The sequence below is a fragment of the Polyodon spathula genome, chromosome 8 (assembly GCF_017654505.1).
Source record: "Polyodon spathula isolate WHYD16114869_AA chromosome 8, ASM1765450v1, whole genome shotgun sequence".
Classification (NCBI taxonomy): Eukaryota; Metazoa; Chordata; class Actinopteri; order Acipenseriformes; family Polyodontidae; genus Polyodon; species Polyodon spathula.
This window is the reverse complement of record NC_054541.1, coordinates 23,967,313-23,984,617: the sequence shown is the minus strand read 5'-3', so window position 1 is coordinate 23,984,617 and position 17,305 is coordinate 23,967,313. Positions and strand designations below refer to the sequence as shown.

Sequence of the window (17,305 nt, the reverse complement as noted above, 5' to 3'; positions counted from 1 at the left end):
ATTGTAATGTGAAAGTGGAGTGTTCTGAATTCTTACTCAAATCATGATACATTGTGATTCCACTGGTTTATTATTTTATACATCAAAAAGTAATTTTTTAAACACATTTATTAATTCATGTACATTACATCAATGTGTGAGTTAAATCATATAATGACAATAGAAAAGCTGTTACATAATAACATATTTAAGATACAGCAGAGGGATGTGCAAGGGGGAAAAAAAAGCATATCATTGTTAAATAGCATCTTTGTGTGGCCAAATATTGTTTAGTCTTTTTTTTTAAGAATGCCCATATTTCTGTTAGAAGATAATTCACATTTAATGCACACCATTATAGAAACACCATTTTTTATTGAAGAAATATTTTTTAAACCATGAAAATGTGGTGTTAAGAGACAGACTTTGGTTATAGGATTATATTTATGTGATGGGCATTATTATAAATACAGAAATCACAACTATAAATCAAGATGACTTTACATTGTTTTAGTAAACTATTTAATCTGGAAAAAGGAGTATCAAACCTATTGACAACAGCAGCTCACAAAGGACTTGGCTGTTTTTGTGTCAGTTTCATAGTCCCTTACGTTAATACAACTTAACTGGTTATTCAACAATAGAAAAAGAGAAACATTTGCACTGTTCAGCAAAAAATATAGTGGGCAAATGGGAGCAGGAATGTGGAAACAGTTCCACTTGTCTTGCTGGGGACTTCCTACAGTGCTCTGGTTATAAGCGGCCCCTGCTGGGGACAGGCTGGCAGTACAGAATGCTCTTGGGTTCATTGAGAGCAGAACCTTCATCAACAGGATCACCCTTCAAAGTATCTGTTTATCGATGCCGGATTCTGGTTTTACAGGGTATCTGAAGGTCTGTCTTTAGTCATTCAAACCAAAAGTAAGCGCTTTAAGCTCTCCTCACATGTAGAAATCTCTAGACAGGAGTAATTTTGAAGCTCAACAGTGTCAAAATATCAACACAGAGCCATGTAGTGGCTTGAAACACTGCTTCAGCAATCTGAGGAATGGATTCCCAGTTAAACGTTGCTCAGATCTGTTTTATTTCATACTGGGATCAGTGGATGAACTAGGTGAGTCACCATTGCCTGTTTTGGATACTTCATCTAAAAGAAACACACAAAAGTTATTCCTGCCAACTACCTAGAGATGTGTTTTAAAATTATTACTCATTGTTTCTGTTTTTAAGAATAGACCTTTCACAGAACAATCAATTAGCAAATAGTAATCAAAGTTATACATATGTAATTCTATTAAAGGGCATGGGTTTATCCAAATATAGCAATACTACACTAATGTGTCTCATGAATTGAAGAATTCCCTTCCACAGCTTAGGTAAGCCCTATTTCTCTTTGGCAACTACCACCAATGATATCTAAAACAAAAAGATTGACAGCAACACAACTTTGTCTTATTATTCCTCTTCATTGTGAGCCATTTACATAATAAAGACAATACCCCATTTCTGATTAAAAAGACTGTGATGGTCTCTTAATGCTTTCGAGAGATATAACTAAGGTGTGAACCTTAAAGGGCACCAGTTTGACTGCGGAGTTCCTCTAAGCCGTGTCCCATTACTGAAGTAACTGTCCTAATTTGTAACTCACCCTTGTCTTTCTTCTCCTGGTTTTCCTCTGCTGCCGTTTTGTCCGCCCTGAAGAAAATCCTGGCACTGCTTAGTGAGAAGTAAAGCAGCTCAAATTCCTGAAAAGAAAATAACAGTTTAGATTTGTAAAATCCGTTTGGCAAAAAGTGATTAGAAGACAAATGCCCTTCAACACTGCAACCAAGTGCACTTATCAATTGACTTGTGTAATCCAGGCAGCACAGGATTGCAACCACTGAGCTGCTTTAGCCCCCTTTTTATACAAAGGAAACATTTTTTATTTCTACCTGTAAGTAGATATCAAGCCTCTTCTGTGTGAGGTTCATGGTTTGCATCAGTTTCTCATCCTGACTGGTGGCCTGGACATTCTGCTCCTTGACCATAGACTTCATCTCACGTAAATACTTCTCCCGGACGGCCTGCAACCAATGCAGGGAGTCAAACTCCTGGTACTGATCCAGCAGCTTCAGTATGTAGGCAACACCTGCAACCAACCCACAAGCACACAGGTATAATAAAAGATGCGACCTGCACTAGGTCAAGTAATACATAATTTCAGTCTGCAGTAACCGATCTCCAAGCAACTATAGCCACTGCAACAACAGGAACAATCATCAGACTACTGTAATGCTGCATTTAGTACAGCCCACGTTTAGTTCTGTCGTATACAGAAAAATAGGATTTCTACAAACTCACCCATAGCAAAACCATCATCCGTGAAGGCAGCTCCTACTTTATTCTTTTTGTTCAGCTTCTCCTTGCAGCTAATGGAATGTTCTGCAAAGTTAACGGTCTGAAAGGAACACAAAGCAACCAATTTTATAACAAGGGACTGTGCACTGGACTAGCACAAAGATGAACTCAACCCTTAGGTCATCCCCACAGCACATATTCCACATATCCCATATTTTATAAAAGTGCACGACTAAAGTTGCATCATAGTTTAGTGGTTAAGATTACAGTCTCAACTTTCTTTCCCTTAAACAGCATTCCACACCCCTAAATGTAGCAGTCAAGTACACACGAAAAGTCCTACTTAGAGGAGCACAAAGAGATATTCCCACCCAACCCCAGCAACTGAAGTTTAGTAGTACAGGCATGATCTTACCAATGGAGGGACAATCATATAGAAGTTGCGCAGGTGCATGTTTTTGGCGCTGCGGAATTCAGGTGCAAACACATCCACCAGCTTTTTGAAATACTCAGTCCCTTCTGCTGAGTTGCTGGTCAGATCACCAAGGACAGAATCCAGGACTCTAGAGCATAAATATCCATGTTACAAATAAAAACCATAAGAGAGACAAGCAATGAAGTAGGTATCAGTAATAAACGGTTTTAGTGTTAAAAAGAAGCTTTTTGAAATCGGGGAAATGGAAAATCGGTAGATCTTGGCTTCAGCCACTGGTTTGACTAAAATATCCTTCTGTGGATTCGAGCCAATAGGTCCTGGTATGAACATCATAGTTTGAAGGAATTCATTATTATTACGGTTATAAACCTCTTATTCTGATCCATGCTCTGGCACCCATATAATATGTGAACTTTTAATACCTGGCTGATTTTTGAGTTTCCTCCGAGAGTCCTTCTTCTTTTACCAGTTCTTCAAAGTTGACAATGTCTTCAAGGTCAGGGACGAACCTGGAAACAGGAAGCACACGGTCAAGGGACCTGGTAGAAAATGTCCCCCCCCCCCCCCCCCCATATTAAAGTAATGTGTTTACTCCCATATGTTCTACTAACTAGTAAAGAGGCATTGTGCTGGAAACCCCTAAACACCACAACCAACAGACATCTTAGACCTCAAAACAAATAACAAACCAGATACCTTATTGCATTGCTACAGCAGTGCAGACCCCCAGATCGGATCATACGCACATAGCCCATGGCATTCCCTATGTCAGAAAGCAAAGGTTAATGTTCAGGTAGCTTCTTCTGTAATGCATTGATGCAATATATTTTTCAACAGAAATTGTATTTAGTTTCAGTCTTTAGGAAATACTAATGCATGTAATATATAGGCTTAAACTAGGCAACATTAATTACATGCAAAATAAAAATCTCACTTTACGTGGCCTGCTTTAAATACTTTAAAAAACTTTGAATTAACCCAGGGACATTCTGTTAAAATAGGTTACTGTTTGTTAAATCATCAACACTAGAAGAATGGAAAGCCATATATTTATATGGTTAGGGGTACATTCTAATACAAAGGATCACTGTGCATAAAGTTTACGTTAATAAATTCCCCTCCATAATTGTATTGTAGTTGACAAATAAGCATTTCAATGTGAAATCCCTTGAATATGTAATGCACTAAATAGCAGCTGAAAATCACTTTTACCTATTTGGCTAATGAGCTGCCTGAACTGGTCCAGATAGCTCTGTCCATCAGGGGTGATCCCCAGCTTTCTGATCCCCCGGTTAAACTTCTCTGCTCTCTCAAATGGGTACTGAAAGTACACCAACAACACTGTCAGTTGCACAAAATATATCACCTTTAACAAACTATCAACACTATACAAGGCCAACACCTTAATTCTTGAATATTTTACAGGCAGCATTCTGAAAACAAAGCAACAATCTTAGCACCTTCAAAAGGCTTTAATGCTCACTACACAAGCGTCAAACATACTATTACTAAATGTAGCCACATACTTTTATACATACTGTACCTTTTGGTCCGTTTGGTCCTTGGTTTCCCTGAAGAATCGAATGTCCTTGATTAACCTTGACTTGATGTGCTCATCATACATGAACTGGCTGAATATGTAAAACTTCTTGCGCAGGAACTGGTAGGTGAAATTGACCTGTCGAGAGGATTTAAAGAGCAGTTCACAGGCTTGATCACTGTACTCAAAGTGTGCACACATCCAAATTCACAAGCTTTGAACAGCAAATAGCCTCCCTACAACAGCCCCTTACCGTTGTGTTCATGATCCCTGTGCCGTGTGTTCGGATGGAGTTGGCAATGTGCCGGATGTTGATGGTGTTGAGGTGCTTGTTATTGCTTGTCCTTTCGATGAAGATCTGTGAATATCAATTTAAAAAATGCATCAAATTACTGAGGCCACATAGCTAGTCAGCGACTGAGGGTGGATTCAGATCCTGAAATTATTATAACGGTCCTTTGTCTCAGCCAGAAGACCAAACAGTCTACTCTTAAGATGCTGCCAGTGGTAATACAAAACATAACATTTAAAAAAAACTCACCTGGTTATTGAGGTTATAAAGGTATCGTGACACAAAGACATGGATGTTTCTCATGATCTCCAGCACATCCAAACCCTAAAATAAGAGTAGTAGCTGTTATCTATCCCATTGCTTGAACTGAACACACAAGTCTGGGTGTTCCAGCACAACACCTTATTGCACTCAAGCCACTACAGCTATATATGAAGTATTATCACAGTCAATACCCACATATGTCTCACCCACTGTTGCAAGGTCTGGTTAAATAACTGATGGCTATCTGAGTGCATGTACTGATGTCTGATACGACATACATAAGTGTGCGACGGGTAATCGAGATGTGGCTACATGAGTGTAGACTGCACTGAAACTGAGAGCATGGTTTTGAAATCAACATTACACAGAAAATCAGTTAATTTGAACCTCTATAACTTTATGTCTCCTCCTATGCATTCCCAATTCAGCTTCTCCCTCCTCCACCCACCTGCTCCAGAGTCTGGCTGGGGAGGTGTGCCTCAGTCATCACAAGCCCATAGCGCTGGGTGGCCAGGTTCCTCATCTCACTGTAAGTGGCCCAGTCATGCAGAGCCACTGTAGTCAGGTTGTAGAACGTCTTGTCCAGGTAATGCGTCACATATGCTGCAACCAACACATGAAGAATAATAACTGTTTGTTTTTCAATAAAATGATACATCAATCTGCTAACATATTAGGGCAAAAAAACATTTCATCTTTCACTTTTATTGCAAGCAGTTATCTGAATTATTAAGAATCTGAAAATCTGAAAGTGGGCTGAGACACAACAGAACTAGTTTCCTGTAATACTGGGTTGTAGGTGAGGAGTACCTTTGATGTCGATGAAACGGTTGAAGAATCGAATTGGCTTGAGATAGAAGAAATGAGCCAGGTCCTTCATTCCCACCTTGAAGGGGTTCCTGTCATCCAGCTTCAGGTGAGTGTGCACTGAGAGACGGAGGTCTTTCTCAATCTCCTTGCACAGCTTGTCCAGTAGGTGCTGTAATGCCGGAGAGGAACACAGCAGATCTTTAGAACTCTTCCAGTGGGAAGAAAACATACCTTCCTAGTTCCTCTAGTGGAGACCAATTGCAAATTGCAAAAAACATCTGACAAACAACACTACAATCTGATTTACCTGTCCAATGGCTTTCAAACCAATACAGATGTCTGTTTGTTGCTAAGATAAATATAATAAGGTCAGTTGCCGAAAAGTATTCTCTGTTTCTGTTCATTAAATGTGTTTACAATATTCTAGATGTATTTATTGGTTTGTATCCTACAAGATCCATCCAGATACTCCACAGGGATCTGCACATCTATGTATCTAAAATACACAAAACAATAGAAATAATAATACAAAAAAAGTTCTGTCATCTGTATGCAGTGTGTGAGCTACACACAGTAGCAGAGGCGCGTGTCTTTATTGAACTCTGTTGTTCTTTTTACCTCCTTGAAGATGTCCATGATCTCCAGGTTGTAGCTCTCCAATAGCTGCTCACAGGACTCCAGGTGTTTGGCGTGTAGCATGGCAGGAACACAATCCCTGAGGGCGCTGAACATATACTGGAGGAAACAGAAACAGATCCGAGTCCTGGATTAGCTATACACCGCCACTCCACTAACAGTTAAATCCTGCTTCATAGCCTAGGACCTATTTCACAAGGCATTTCTATGGGTCAATCTGCTGTATCTATAGAATTTAAATAAATTCAAACATTTATCTTTTAATCATTTAGACTGGCTGAACTGATTTCTAAAAATACTAACAGTAGCGAGCTAGCTTGCAGCCTAGTAAGTGCAAGAAGTGCTATTTGTGAAACTGGCCAGAGGTTTATAAGCAATGGGTTTTATTTTCTGACTAAATAATTTGATTATACTTTAAAAAAAAAAAAAAAAAAATACATGTATCCTAGCTGCGTCCACTGCATGGTCATAAACGTCATCCAGGTAAATGGGGAACACTGCCCGGTGCCAATACAGGAAGCTACAGTCACACTGAATCTTAACTCTGAATGGGAAAAGAAGAGGAGGTAGCTGAATCCATGGTACTGTATACACATATCGTAAAAAACAGTATATAAGTCGCTCGTCATCCTCCCCCATCCCCCCTCCCCCTTGAGACAACAATTTCAGGAAAAAACCTATAGGTCATACTAGTGTATAAGTCACTCCCCCCTTTTTAGGACCCCCTAAAATACCTAGAAAATAGACTGCAAAGGTTTTTACCTCTCTCTCAGCTCACTAATTAGGTCCAGCTTTTTCAGGACCAGCTGCAGGGGGAGCAGTTCTTCATCTTTAAAGGTCTTCTATTGAGTTGAAGGAAGAGCACAGATTTCAGGTTATAAAAGATTTATTTTTGTTTCTTTTATTTAATTATTTTAGAATTCTTAAATATGTATTTGCTACAACAATGTCAACACAAGTGCCAAAAACAAATACAATGCCCACTATTTTTATGTGCTTTTACTATTTTTGATCTGGAGTTAAAACATTGTTTTCAAAAGTGTTCCCAGGTTCTTGTCAAGAAAATTGGGCTGTACTATACCAAAGTCATGATTTCCACTCACTCACCATCTGAGTGCCCACGCTAAGCGCCAGCGACACAACCAGCCTCCTCTCCTTGGTGCTCGGGCCATTGAGTGCATTCTCTGCCAACACCAGTGCTGACAGCACATCCAGCCGCTGCTCACTGTACTTCTTATCAGAGATCACTCTTTTCTGGAAACAGAAAGGAAACACGTGGGTAACATTAGACAGGGTGTCCCAGAAATCAGGCATCATAGGTATAATAGTTAATATTGCTCTCCTATTTCTTTCAGGTGTGAAATGTCTTTTAAGCAAAGAGGAACAGATATGTGCAGGTGCAGGAACAGGTGCAGATAGCCAATAGGGTTTGACCATCCAATTTAACAAAGTTCACCCTAATCAGCATAACAGGACATCCTGTATATATCAGTCTACTTATCATAATATAGTGAATCTTGCACAGTAATAAACTATTCTGGTACAATACTGACAAACCTCGTATTACACCTTAAATCACAATAAATAATTCTGTCTCTGGGATGTATCGATAATCTAGAAACGTACAAGTGTAGTTATACAGCTAATCTGACACATCCCAATTAGCACTAATAATGGACTACCTAACCTTAATCACGCTAGCTATTACTAGCATTCTATGGATCTAGCTGGTAAGTGCAGAAAAGTACATCATGTTTATATTATGATTAAATTCTCATTGAGGTTACTGTTTATCTTTTTAACATTCAAACATAACAGATATTGCATAGACATATTTGGTAAAATCTTGTCGCCACATTGTCCCATCAATGCTGCACGAACTATCATTCAGTATCTAGTACTGCATTGGCCATTCCTTTCCATCACCCCCTTATTCCCCTCTAGGGCACTTGCTGTTGTCTGCTGCTCTCCTGCAGACACACCTTGGCTGTGGCGATGGAGTTGAGGGCCTGGTACTGGAGGTGCTGGGTGATGTGGGACACGGAGTCTGCGACCACCATTGCCCGCCGGTGGAAAGTGTGCTCCACAGCCTGAGGAAACATTGACCAGAAAAACTGCTTTACACTGTCACTTAAAACTGACTTTGACTTTTTTAACATATCTTCTAAAATACAGTCTGATTTTGGGTGATTGTGTCAAATTTTTCAAGTTAATTCCAAACACCAAACCGAGTTATAATCTATATTTGGCAGCATGTCTTGCTACACCCATACATTATTCAAACCTGTAACCTTCTGGTCCTAAGGTGCAAATGCAACCTGCTTTGCCACCAGCCCCTTAGCAATGAAGACAACAATCAAGTGTGTTATCCACCAGCTATGAATGATTCCTGCGTAGAATAAACAAAATGAAGAGACAGATCAAGAAATACCTTTAGCAGCTCCACCAGCCTGCACAAAGCCTTCACTGAAGTTTTAGTCATGGGCTTCTGCATGGACATGTAGAGATTCATAGTGGTTTTGATGATGGTGCTGATGCTGTATGCATAAAGGATACCCTGGAACACAAAATATGGTGTTCATAAAACAAAGAATAACACACACCTGCATAAGATAACCAAGGAACATATTATTATTTAAAAGCAAAACATTGTAATAGATATAAACCTATTGTGCAGATTATCACTAACTATACAGAGGAGTACCCTATGTCTCCTATTAAGAACTCCCCCCTACCCCCGTATTTAAAACAGTATCATAACCATAGTTTTTAATTTAATATACGTTTGTACTTTTAACTTTGAGCTCTATGGTACTGCCCAATATGTTTCAATCACCTGTATAAAAATGGTACATCTGTTGCTCAGATCTTCAGCAAATTTATCAGTCCTCTTCTCTTTGGCTAAAATGGACTCCATTTTCATCATCCAAGATGTTACAAACACGTAGTAAGACTGCACATCCCTGCAGAGGAGAACCAGGGGAAGCATGGATTTAAAAACAAGATTATTTTATAAATTCCCACAATTTAGAAGTAAAAACACAGTGTGGTGTATATATATATATATATATATATATATATATATATATATATATATATATATATATATCTATATATATATATATATATATATATAGAGAGAGAGAGAGAGAGAGAGAGAGAGAGAGATAGATAAATACATATACACTGCTGTGCAAAAGTCTTAAACATGTTGCATTTTTCTACTCTGATGCACACAGGATCCATGGGCCAGGTCGTTATAATGAAGGCCGTAATAGCGAGGGTGTATGTCATATGTATTATATATATATATTATATATATATATATAATATATATATATATAATATATATACACACACACACACACACACACACACACACACACACACACACACACACACACAGACACACACACACACACACACACACACATATACAAACACATTTAGTCGTTGCCAATGATTTTTATTTATTTTTATTATTATGTCCAACAATTTTTAGGCTCAGCTCACTGCTACTATGCCTGCGCTGACTCAGGAGGGTGAAGACGAACACACACTGTCCTCCGAAGCAAGTGCCGCCAGCTGGCCAATTTTTTTCACACTGCGGACTCACCATGCAGCCACCCAAGAGTCAGAGGACAGTGAGGCTCTTGGGCAGCTTACAGGCAAGCCCGTTAGCGCCCAGCCTCACTACAGGGGTCACTGGTGTGCGGCGAGCCAAGGACACCCTGGCAGACCTAAACCAGATTCCTCAACACCCAGATAACAAGAGTAAGAGATACCCACTTGACCAGCATCTGGGCTTTCTGCTGCAAGAAGTTGTCCCTCTGGGCCCGGATGCTGTGCAGACTCTTCTTGTCCAGCATTTTGGCGGCAGCAGGAACCTTCGCCACCAGGAACGTGTCTGTAAACCACATGATGTTGCCGGTCAGGGTGACAGCTGGAACCTGCAGGGAAAGAAGAGGAGTCTGTGGTTACTGCTGTTCAACATTTTATAAGCTGGATCGAACTCAAAGGCTACAGAAATGCTTTAAATTCAAATAACAAAATACCATTTCCCTTATTTGTTTCAAACTCTTTTTTTTATGTCAACACACAACAAAAATACATGAAAGTATTCAGCATACATAAACACAAACCAACATAAATATATCCATCAATTCATTAATTAAAAGTTTCACCTTTTTACAGACATCCAGCAGTGACTTAAACAGCTTCTTATCAACAGTCCTGAAGATGTGGAAATGAAGAACAAACAGACCACAGACCCCTACGTATTTATCCCTCTGGTCTATTTCTGCAGGCTCTCCTGAAACCAGAAACCATACTTATAACCAGCCAGGGTAAACATGCTTCAGAAAACTCCCACAAATAATCAACTATCAGCATTCATATGAAATGATGAAAGTAAGCATTTCTTTTATCCAGTATAGAAAGACACTGTCCAAATGCATTGCAAGATACAGTGTTAAGACAGGAATGTATCATTTGTTAAAAGCGATTAGCAGAATTCTCCCATCTGTACAACATGAAAACTGAGACTCTTGTAACTTAGTTTTTATTTCTAATCGTAGCAACTGGTGATCACTATACTGAGTAGAAAAAAAGTTTAAATACCATGACAGTGTACAAATATTTATTCACATGAATCAATGTTGCTGCTAGTCGCATCAACCTTCGGTGAATAACACAAATTCATGTTCATTTAAAGACAATGACAATTAAAAAAAAAAAAGGTGGTGTACTTATACCCACTTTTTTGGTTTGTTTAAATGCACCTGTATTTACACAGGAGTGCACCCTCGAATGTGGGCGCGTACGGTATATCCAGAGAACAGCTATAAAGGGTGGATGCTGAAAATGAAGAGCAGTCACTTCTGATTAATTAAAATACCTAGTTTAGATTCCACATTGATGAAAATTGTGCGAATGTTAAGAGCAAACTCCTCAGCAAAAGTGCTGTTTTTGGAGACGGACACACCCTCAGCCAGAGTGTCAAACTGCTGCTCCACACAGGCCTGACGGAGAAAACAAGAAACAACATTTAGCATGTTCACCTTCCACTGCAGTTAAGCACTTCAGCCACAGATCCACATGAGCCCTCTGCCCTCAGAACAACTCTGACCCACTGCCTGTATCCCAGTTCTCTAACCCCTGGGCATATTCATGTTTTATAATCACTTAACAGCTATGACAGTGTAATAAAGGGAAATAAATGTTTCAAAACTGCCATTTTGTAAGTATCATCTAAAAAAGTAAAAAACTGATTCTCTTCTGACCTGAAATATCATTCCATCCAGTATATGCCCCTCTAGTTTTAACAGCAGTTTCTCAAAGGGCTTCAATTTCTCCTCTTGGATGGAAAATTTGGACGGGTTATGATGCACAGATTTCAGTAACCTTGAAAGAGAAAGAGAAAGTCTTAAAATCAAGGGCTGGGGTTCAGCAAGCACATATATAACTGAAATTAACACACAGAGAGAAGCCTCTTCTGATATTGCTGCTTACAGTTTGTCAATAAGGGTAGATACTGTAGATAGTCACCTCACCTTTTGTACATGGTCCAGTGGTCCTTAAGAGCTGCATGGTTTTCAATGATCTCATCCAGGGTCAGGAGCACACTCAGCAGCTCCCCCAAGTGTTCAAACACTGTCTGTGTGACAAATTGACAAATGACATTTAAAAGGCTATTTACATTGAAGAGAGTATGGCTAGTTTTAATGGAAAACAATTGTTCCGAGACTTTACACAAATGTTTTGGTAAAGAATTACCAGTTTGGGGGGGGGGGGGATTCTACGACTTAATCCTAAACAATATTTTTAAACTGGAAACAACAGAATGTATACAAAAATTAATAAAAGCATGTGTTTGTATTTATAAAATCATACGGCAGCTACCTGGACTGTAATAAAAATTAGGAAACAACCAGGGCTCTACCTGAAAATGAACTCCTGAGGACTCAATAATTTTAGTGGCACTCCTAGAAAAAAAAAAAAACAGAGAGAAAAATCACCAATATAATCTTTATTATTATGGTATTTTAATTGAATCAGTAGTTATTTACACGTCAAAGACGTTAAAAACATCACAACATTAAGATTAACCTTTATTATTATTATTATTAATAATAATAATAATATTCAAATAAAGTGTGAAACCTTACTTATTACTGCTGTAAAGGGAAGCCAGTTGATGCACCACATTGACCACCACCTCAGAACACCTTGTTACAAAGCAGGAGAGCTCCTGCAAGGGAAAGCATGTAAAATTCAGAATTGAATCAGTAAATAAAAACAGCAGACTCACCCTAGGATTCAATTTTAACTATGGCTCTGCCACCCTTACAGCAAATCACAGTACCAAAAAAATGAACTATGATTACTGTGTGCAATTATCATATGCAACACAGCATGCCAAAAAAAACACCTGCTAGAAAGCTATGAACGGGTTTACTGTACCTGTAAAAAGGACATAAACCTTCCCATCTGAATCTGGGATTCCCCCTCCACCACACTGGTGTGAGAAGCTAGAAGATACCAAGACAAGAAAGGGCTTTAAAATATATCAACGGATTCGACTTCCAACACTAGAACTGACACTCATGATTCTCAGGATTAAATCAAGGAAAGTCATTATTGATAGGGGTTACACTTTTAAATAACAGCTTTATTCAGGCTTTAATTTTGCACAGACACAAAGTGCAGTTGGAAATCAGGTCCTCTTTTACCATTCTCTTGCAAAACAAAGCATCAGAAAATTTACATTTTAATTTAACAAACTTATAAAAAAATGACTTTGCTTGATTTTCCTGATCATTGGTTAAGAAAGAATCCTTGATTTATAATAGCTACACATTAATGAAGGGTTAACTTAGGTTTATACCTGCCATTCCTGGGAGTATAAATCTACACCAGTTGTGGATGTTTTAAGCACATGCAGGACAAAACAAGTACTAACCTCCTTCCCCATAATACAGAAGGCCAGTGTAAAACTTGGTTTCTGCCTGGAAAAAGAGAGAGGACATGCAGTACATTTCCTAATAGGGCTGGACTACAGTACCATATGGCATTGTCTACTGTACCATATAGTAACCAAGCAGTGACCTTTCCTTGCTGTCCAATCCCCAACCCATGTAGGCTTTAAAATCTATATTATTTCTTTAATTATTACATTCAACCAATTGACCACGGCAAGCCCTAACACATTTATCGCTAATCTTTTAATTATCCCTTTAAACCTGGAACGGCAAAGCACTTGCCCCCAAGTTGCTTGCCCCTATCTAGACATTGGCAGACCTAAATAAAGCTACTCTAACTCTTTAACGCGATACAAATCCAGCAGGGAGTGATAATTAATGACCCAGTTGCTAAAATGACTATATACAATACAAATAGAGTGGAATAAGAAAGGCTGCAAATGATCAGTGCAGTGGTACTAAGAAATGTAATATACATTTCTACCATAATACGTAATTTCTACCATAATAGAGATGAGAGGCTGCTCAGCTGCATAGTTTTAACCAGGCATTCGGTGACCCGTAGATCAGCAGAGAACGAGTAAAAACAGGTTGCTCCCAAGGCGGGCAGTCTGACAACTTGTTTTTTTCAGAATGTGTGTTGGCCCTCCACATACCCTGACACACAAAAACAGGTAAGTACTGCTGCAGAAAGTATGAGAAGAAGATATAGCTACCAGGGAGTAGCATCATATATCTTTGGCTTCTTTGGATTTGATCACGTACAGTTGAGAGAATATTATAAAAAAAATAAAAAATGTAAAAAACCTTACAAGCTCTCTTACCTCATGTTTCAGCTTTTTGATCTCACAGCAAAGAGCAGCATAAACTGTGATAACCTTGTTAAGAACCTGGGGAGACAGACCAAAGATTGATTATTGAACAAAATAAAAGATATTGCCAAAATTGTAAAAAGTGTAAATTATCACTCAAACAGTTCAATACATGGTTACAAGTCCATGAACAATCATAACAAATCTACATGTAATGGAGACCTAATAATATGATTAAGTGAAATAAAAGACAACATAAATAATAAAAAAAAAAAAGATTATAGCAATGAGGCCTCTACCCTCTGTGATCTTACAACTTACAACCTTGTACCTTCACACTTGGCAGCTGCAAACAAAAGGAGTTATTACCAGATTATCCGAGTACACAGTGCCCACACAAAAAAGGTTTTACTGTTCAGTATCAGCCTGAGCTCTCCAAACTTGTGTGTGCTGGAATACAGGTAAGCCAAAGCCACAGACAATCTGTATGAACTGTAGCTTGCCTTGAAATCCATATTTTACATGCAATGGAAAGAAAAGAGTTAAACTACTAGTGGATTACCTTGTTTTCTGTCTTAATGAGTTCAAGCAGAGATGACTGTTCATAAGGTAGAAGCTGTAAGAGACAAAGCAACAAAGAAAACAGTAGTTCATATTTTACCAGCTTTGTGTACTCTTAAAACTTTTTAGTTTGCATTGGAAGATGTAGCTTGCTTAAAAAAAACATATTCAGCACTTTGATTCAACACTACTGATGTGTGCATGCTGTGGAACTTGGTCCCACTGCATTCCATAGTTCAGCACTTAAACCTACAGTACCATCAGCACCACACTGCTCTAATGCTGACTTGCTGTATCAGTCAACCATTCTGAATTGCTCTGTCAAAACTGTCTGAGCAAACCAGACACTGGTACTGTTACTGACAGAGAAAAATTGGCCTTTTAACTCGTGACTGACACATTCAGCTGCTATAGAATAAGATCTGCATCTCAACACGGCTTTCTCCACTATCCGCTATATAGGCTTATTTCTTAGATCCCCCAATAAGGTCCTTCTGTACCTGGAGTGCTATAGGATCTAGAGTAAAATCCCAGACATCTCCAATGGATTCATCCAGTGCATCTTCAATCCCTTTCAGCTGAGATGTGTACTCCTCTAAGAACTTGCCATAGTTCTTCAGCTGCACCTCAGCATGGATTTCTAAGAATCAAAAACAAAGTGATTTATCAACGGCATTACAAAACACTTCTCACCTTAACCCTAACCCTAACTCTAAGCATAAAGTGTCAAGCATGCTGTGCACAATAAGTCACATCTTCGATATTAGATGCTCTACAAGAATCTGTGCTCAACTACTGTGTCTATATGGTATCTTCCAGTATTGCAAAAATCGGACGTACCGTCTTATTTCCATTGGGTGATCCTGCTGCTGCTTAATTTCACAGCTGGGGACGCACAAAGCCGTCAAGTTATCAGGGGGCGATTTAGTGATGGCAGCGTCTGTACTAGTTTATTTTATATTCTCATTTTGCTGTGACCCCATACTTGCAGTGCATGTAGTATGTGGGTATGCATTTATGTTGCCGTTTGTCTATGTTACGTTTTTTACAATATTAATGGTAACTGGGCCTCTCAGATTAATAAGTAGACCCCAGAGTCATCGCCACCAGTCATATTTGTTCTAAGTCGAATTTTGATATAGTCTGTTAATGTGTTTTGAACCGGGTTCAGGGTTTGCACTCCAGTTGTACAGTGACTGCAACAATTTGTCAGACAGTACTAGCTACAATTGTTATTGTTTTTAAATATTTCATATTGAATTTGAATGTTGCAAAGCAAAAGCTACTTATTGGTTTTCTATTGTGACAGTTTTAAGTCGCCTTGGATAAAGGCATCAAGCATATAGATTCAGGCAACTTGTAAAGAAAATACACTTTCTTCTAGAATACAATATAATTTTGTATTAACTTGTGAATCATGTTTCCTTTTTTTCTACAGTAGTTGTGCACTACATTGCACAGCCTCTGACCATTCTACTGCCTTTGGTCCATTAAAGTACTTTGTATGTATTTTTTGTTTATTATTGTCATATTGAATAAAAAAAAAAAAGTAAAAAAATTACAAAGTCGAAAATGTTAATCTAAGTTGAAATTGTATTTTTTTGGAAAGTCAGATTAGCAACACATATTTTCTTTTTGTCAGTCACAAAACCAAATTCAACTGACTCCTGGGTTTATTAATAACTTTAGACATTGAAGGCTTTTTGTTTTAGTCAGAACTGCTTTGAGGGTAAAGTTCAACAAATCAGACAATGGAAATGATCGGCTTTGAAAAATGTAGTAAACAACGTGTGGACGCCAATTCGATTGTGGGGGAGAGAGAGAGAGAAAGAAATATCGTATCTTCCTCTTAGGAAAGACAGCATGCATTTATTAGAAACACGCTTCCCTGTCTGAAGCAGAAGTTCAGAACAAATCAAACCAGCTTGAATTACTTCAGCATGACTAATATTTTTTTCACAACTCTCGACAAGCTTTTTTTTTTTTTTTCGGTCTTCACCTACATTGTTATACACATAATATAACATACTGTTAACATTACTGGTTTTATATACAGCAACGCATTCATTTTACATCGTATAAACACAAATAAAGAACATGAAAACCGAATTATGGTCCACTGGCACTTCTGTACCAGGACGTACAAACTGCATTGTATCAGTAGAACAACAATTCGCATCTTTCAAGCTGGCGTTGTTTTGAATTAAAACCGGACAGCACCCATTTTCCCAGATCAAGCCTGGTCAGCAATATCTTACTCTGGGACCCGTCGTCAAAGCGGTCAAATTCCCAATCTGGAGAAACACCCTCCACAGCCATGACACCAGCTTAGTTTATGCTGTCATCTGCAGCGGCGACGAGTGCAAAGGGATTGGGTCTTCAGTCCCGTGATTGGCCTCATGACTTCCTGCTTCCTCTCCTCGGGAGCTGTGGGGATTGTAGTTTTATCATACTGATTCAACGCTCAGTCATCATTATCAAGCAACAAACATGTGCTGTACAAGTATGCTTAAGAACTTAATCTGTTGTATGTACAAGAGTCTATATTTTGGTCTTTTTCATCGTTTAAAGTTCTGAAAGTAAAACATAAAATAAAACTGCAAACAAGTAAACACTCCTTGAATGCAAAAAATAAAGGACTTCGTGTATATGTAT

The 17,305-nt window shown here is 38.6% G+C and overlaps 1 protein-coding gene across 1 annotated transcript; it reads right to left on the bottom strand.

The window, feature by feature from the left end:
* Positions 1–90: 90 nt before the first annotated feature.
* washc4 (WASH complex subunit 4) lies at positions 91–17,016 on the bottom strand. The gene is made up of 33 exons (XM_041257241.1): positions 16,909–17,016; positions 15,151–15,290; positions 14,652–14,705; positions 14,102–14,167; positions 13,259–13,304; positions 12,760–12,827; positions 12,465–12,547; positions 12,239–12,281; positions 11,850–11,953; positions 11,580–11,700; positions 11,195–11,318; positions 10,482–10,609; positions 10,087–10,247; positions 9,134–9,260; positions 8,729–8,854; positions 8,280–8,387; positions 7,405–7,551; positions 7,060–7,139; positions 6,736–6,841; positions 6,280–6,396; positions 5,662–5,830; positions 5,300–5,454; positions 4,837–4,911; positions 4,549–4,653; positions 4,299–4,433; positions 3,968–4,076; positions 3,452–3,518; positions 3,178–3,264; positions 2,735–2,882; positions 2,323–2,419; positions 1,914–2,110; positions 1,628–1,724; positions 91–1,126 (listed from the first exon to the last, which is right to left on the bottom strand). The coding sequence occupies exons 1-33, from the start codon at positions 16,967–16,969 to the stop codon at positions 1,062–1,064; spliced, it is 3,516 nt and encodes a 1,171-aa protein (XP_041113175.1). The 5' UTR covers positions 16,970–17,016; the 3' UTR covers positions 91–1,061.
* Positions 17,017–17,305: the final 289 nt, after the last annotated feature.

Excerpts from the sequence above, each read along its gene's own strand:
- washc4 (XM_041257241.1), bottom strand. The coding sequence starts at position 16,969 with ATGGCTGTGGAGGGTGTTTCTCCAGATTGGGAATTTGACCGCTTTGAC. Across the intron at positions 5,831-6,279 it reads TCATGGACATCTTCAAGGAG|CACCTACTGGACAAGCTGTG; the intron begins GTAAAAAGAACA and ends CCGGCATTACAG. Across the intron at positions 2,420-2,734 it reads ATATGATTGTCCCTCCATTG|ACCGTTAACTTTGCAGAACA; the intron begins GTAAGATCATGC and ends TGTTCCTTTCAG.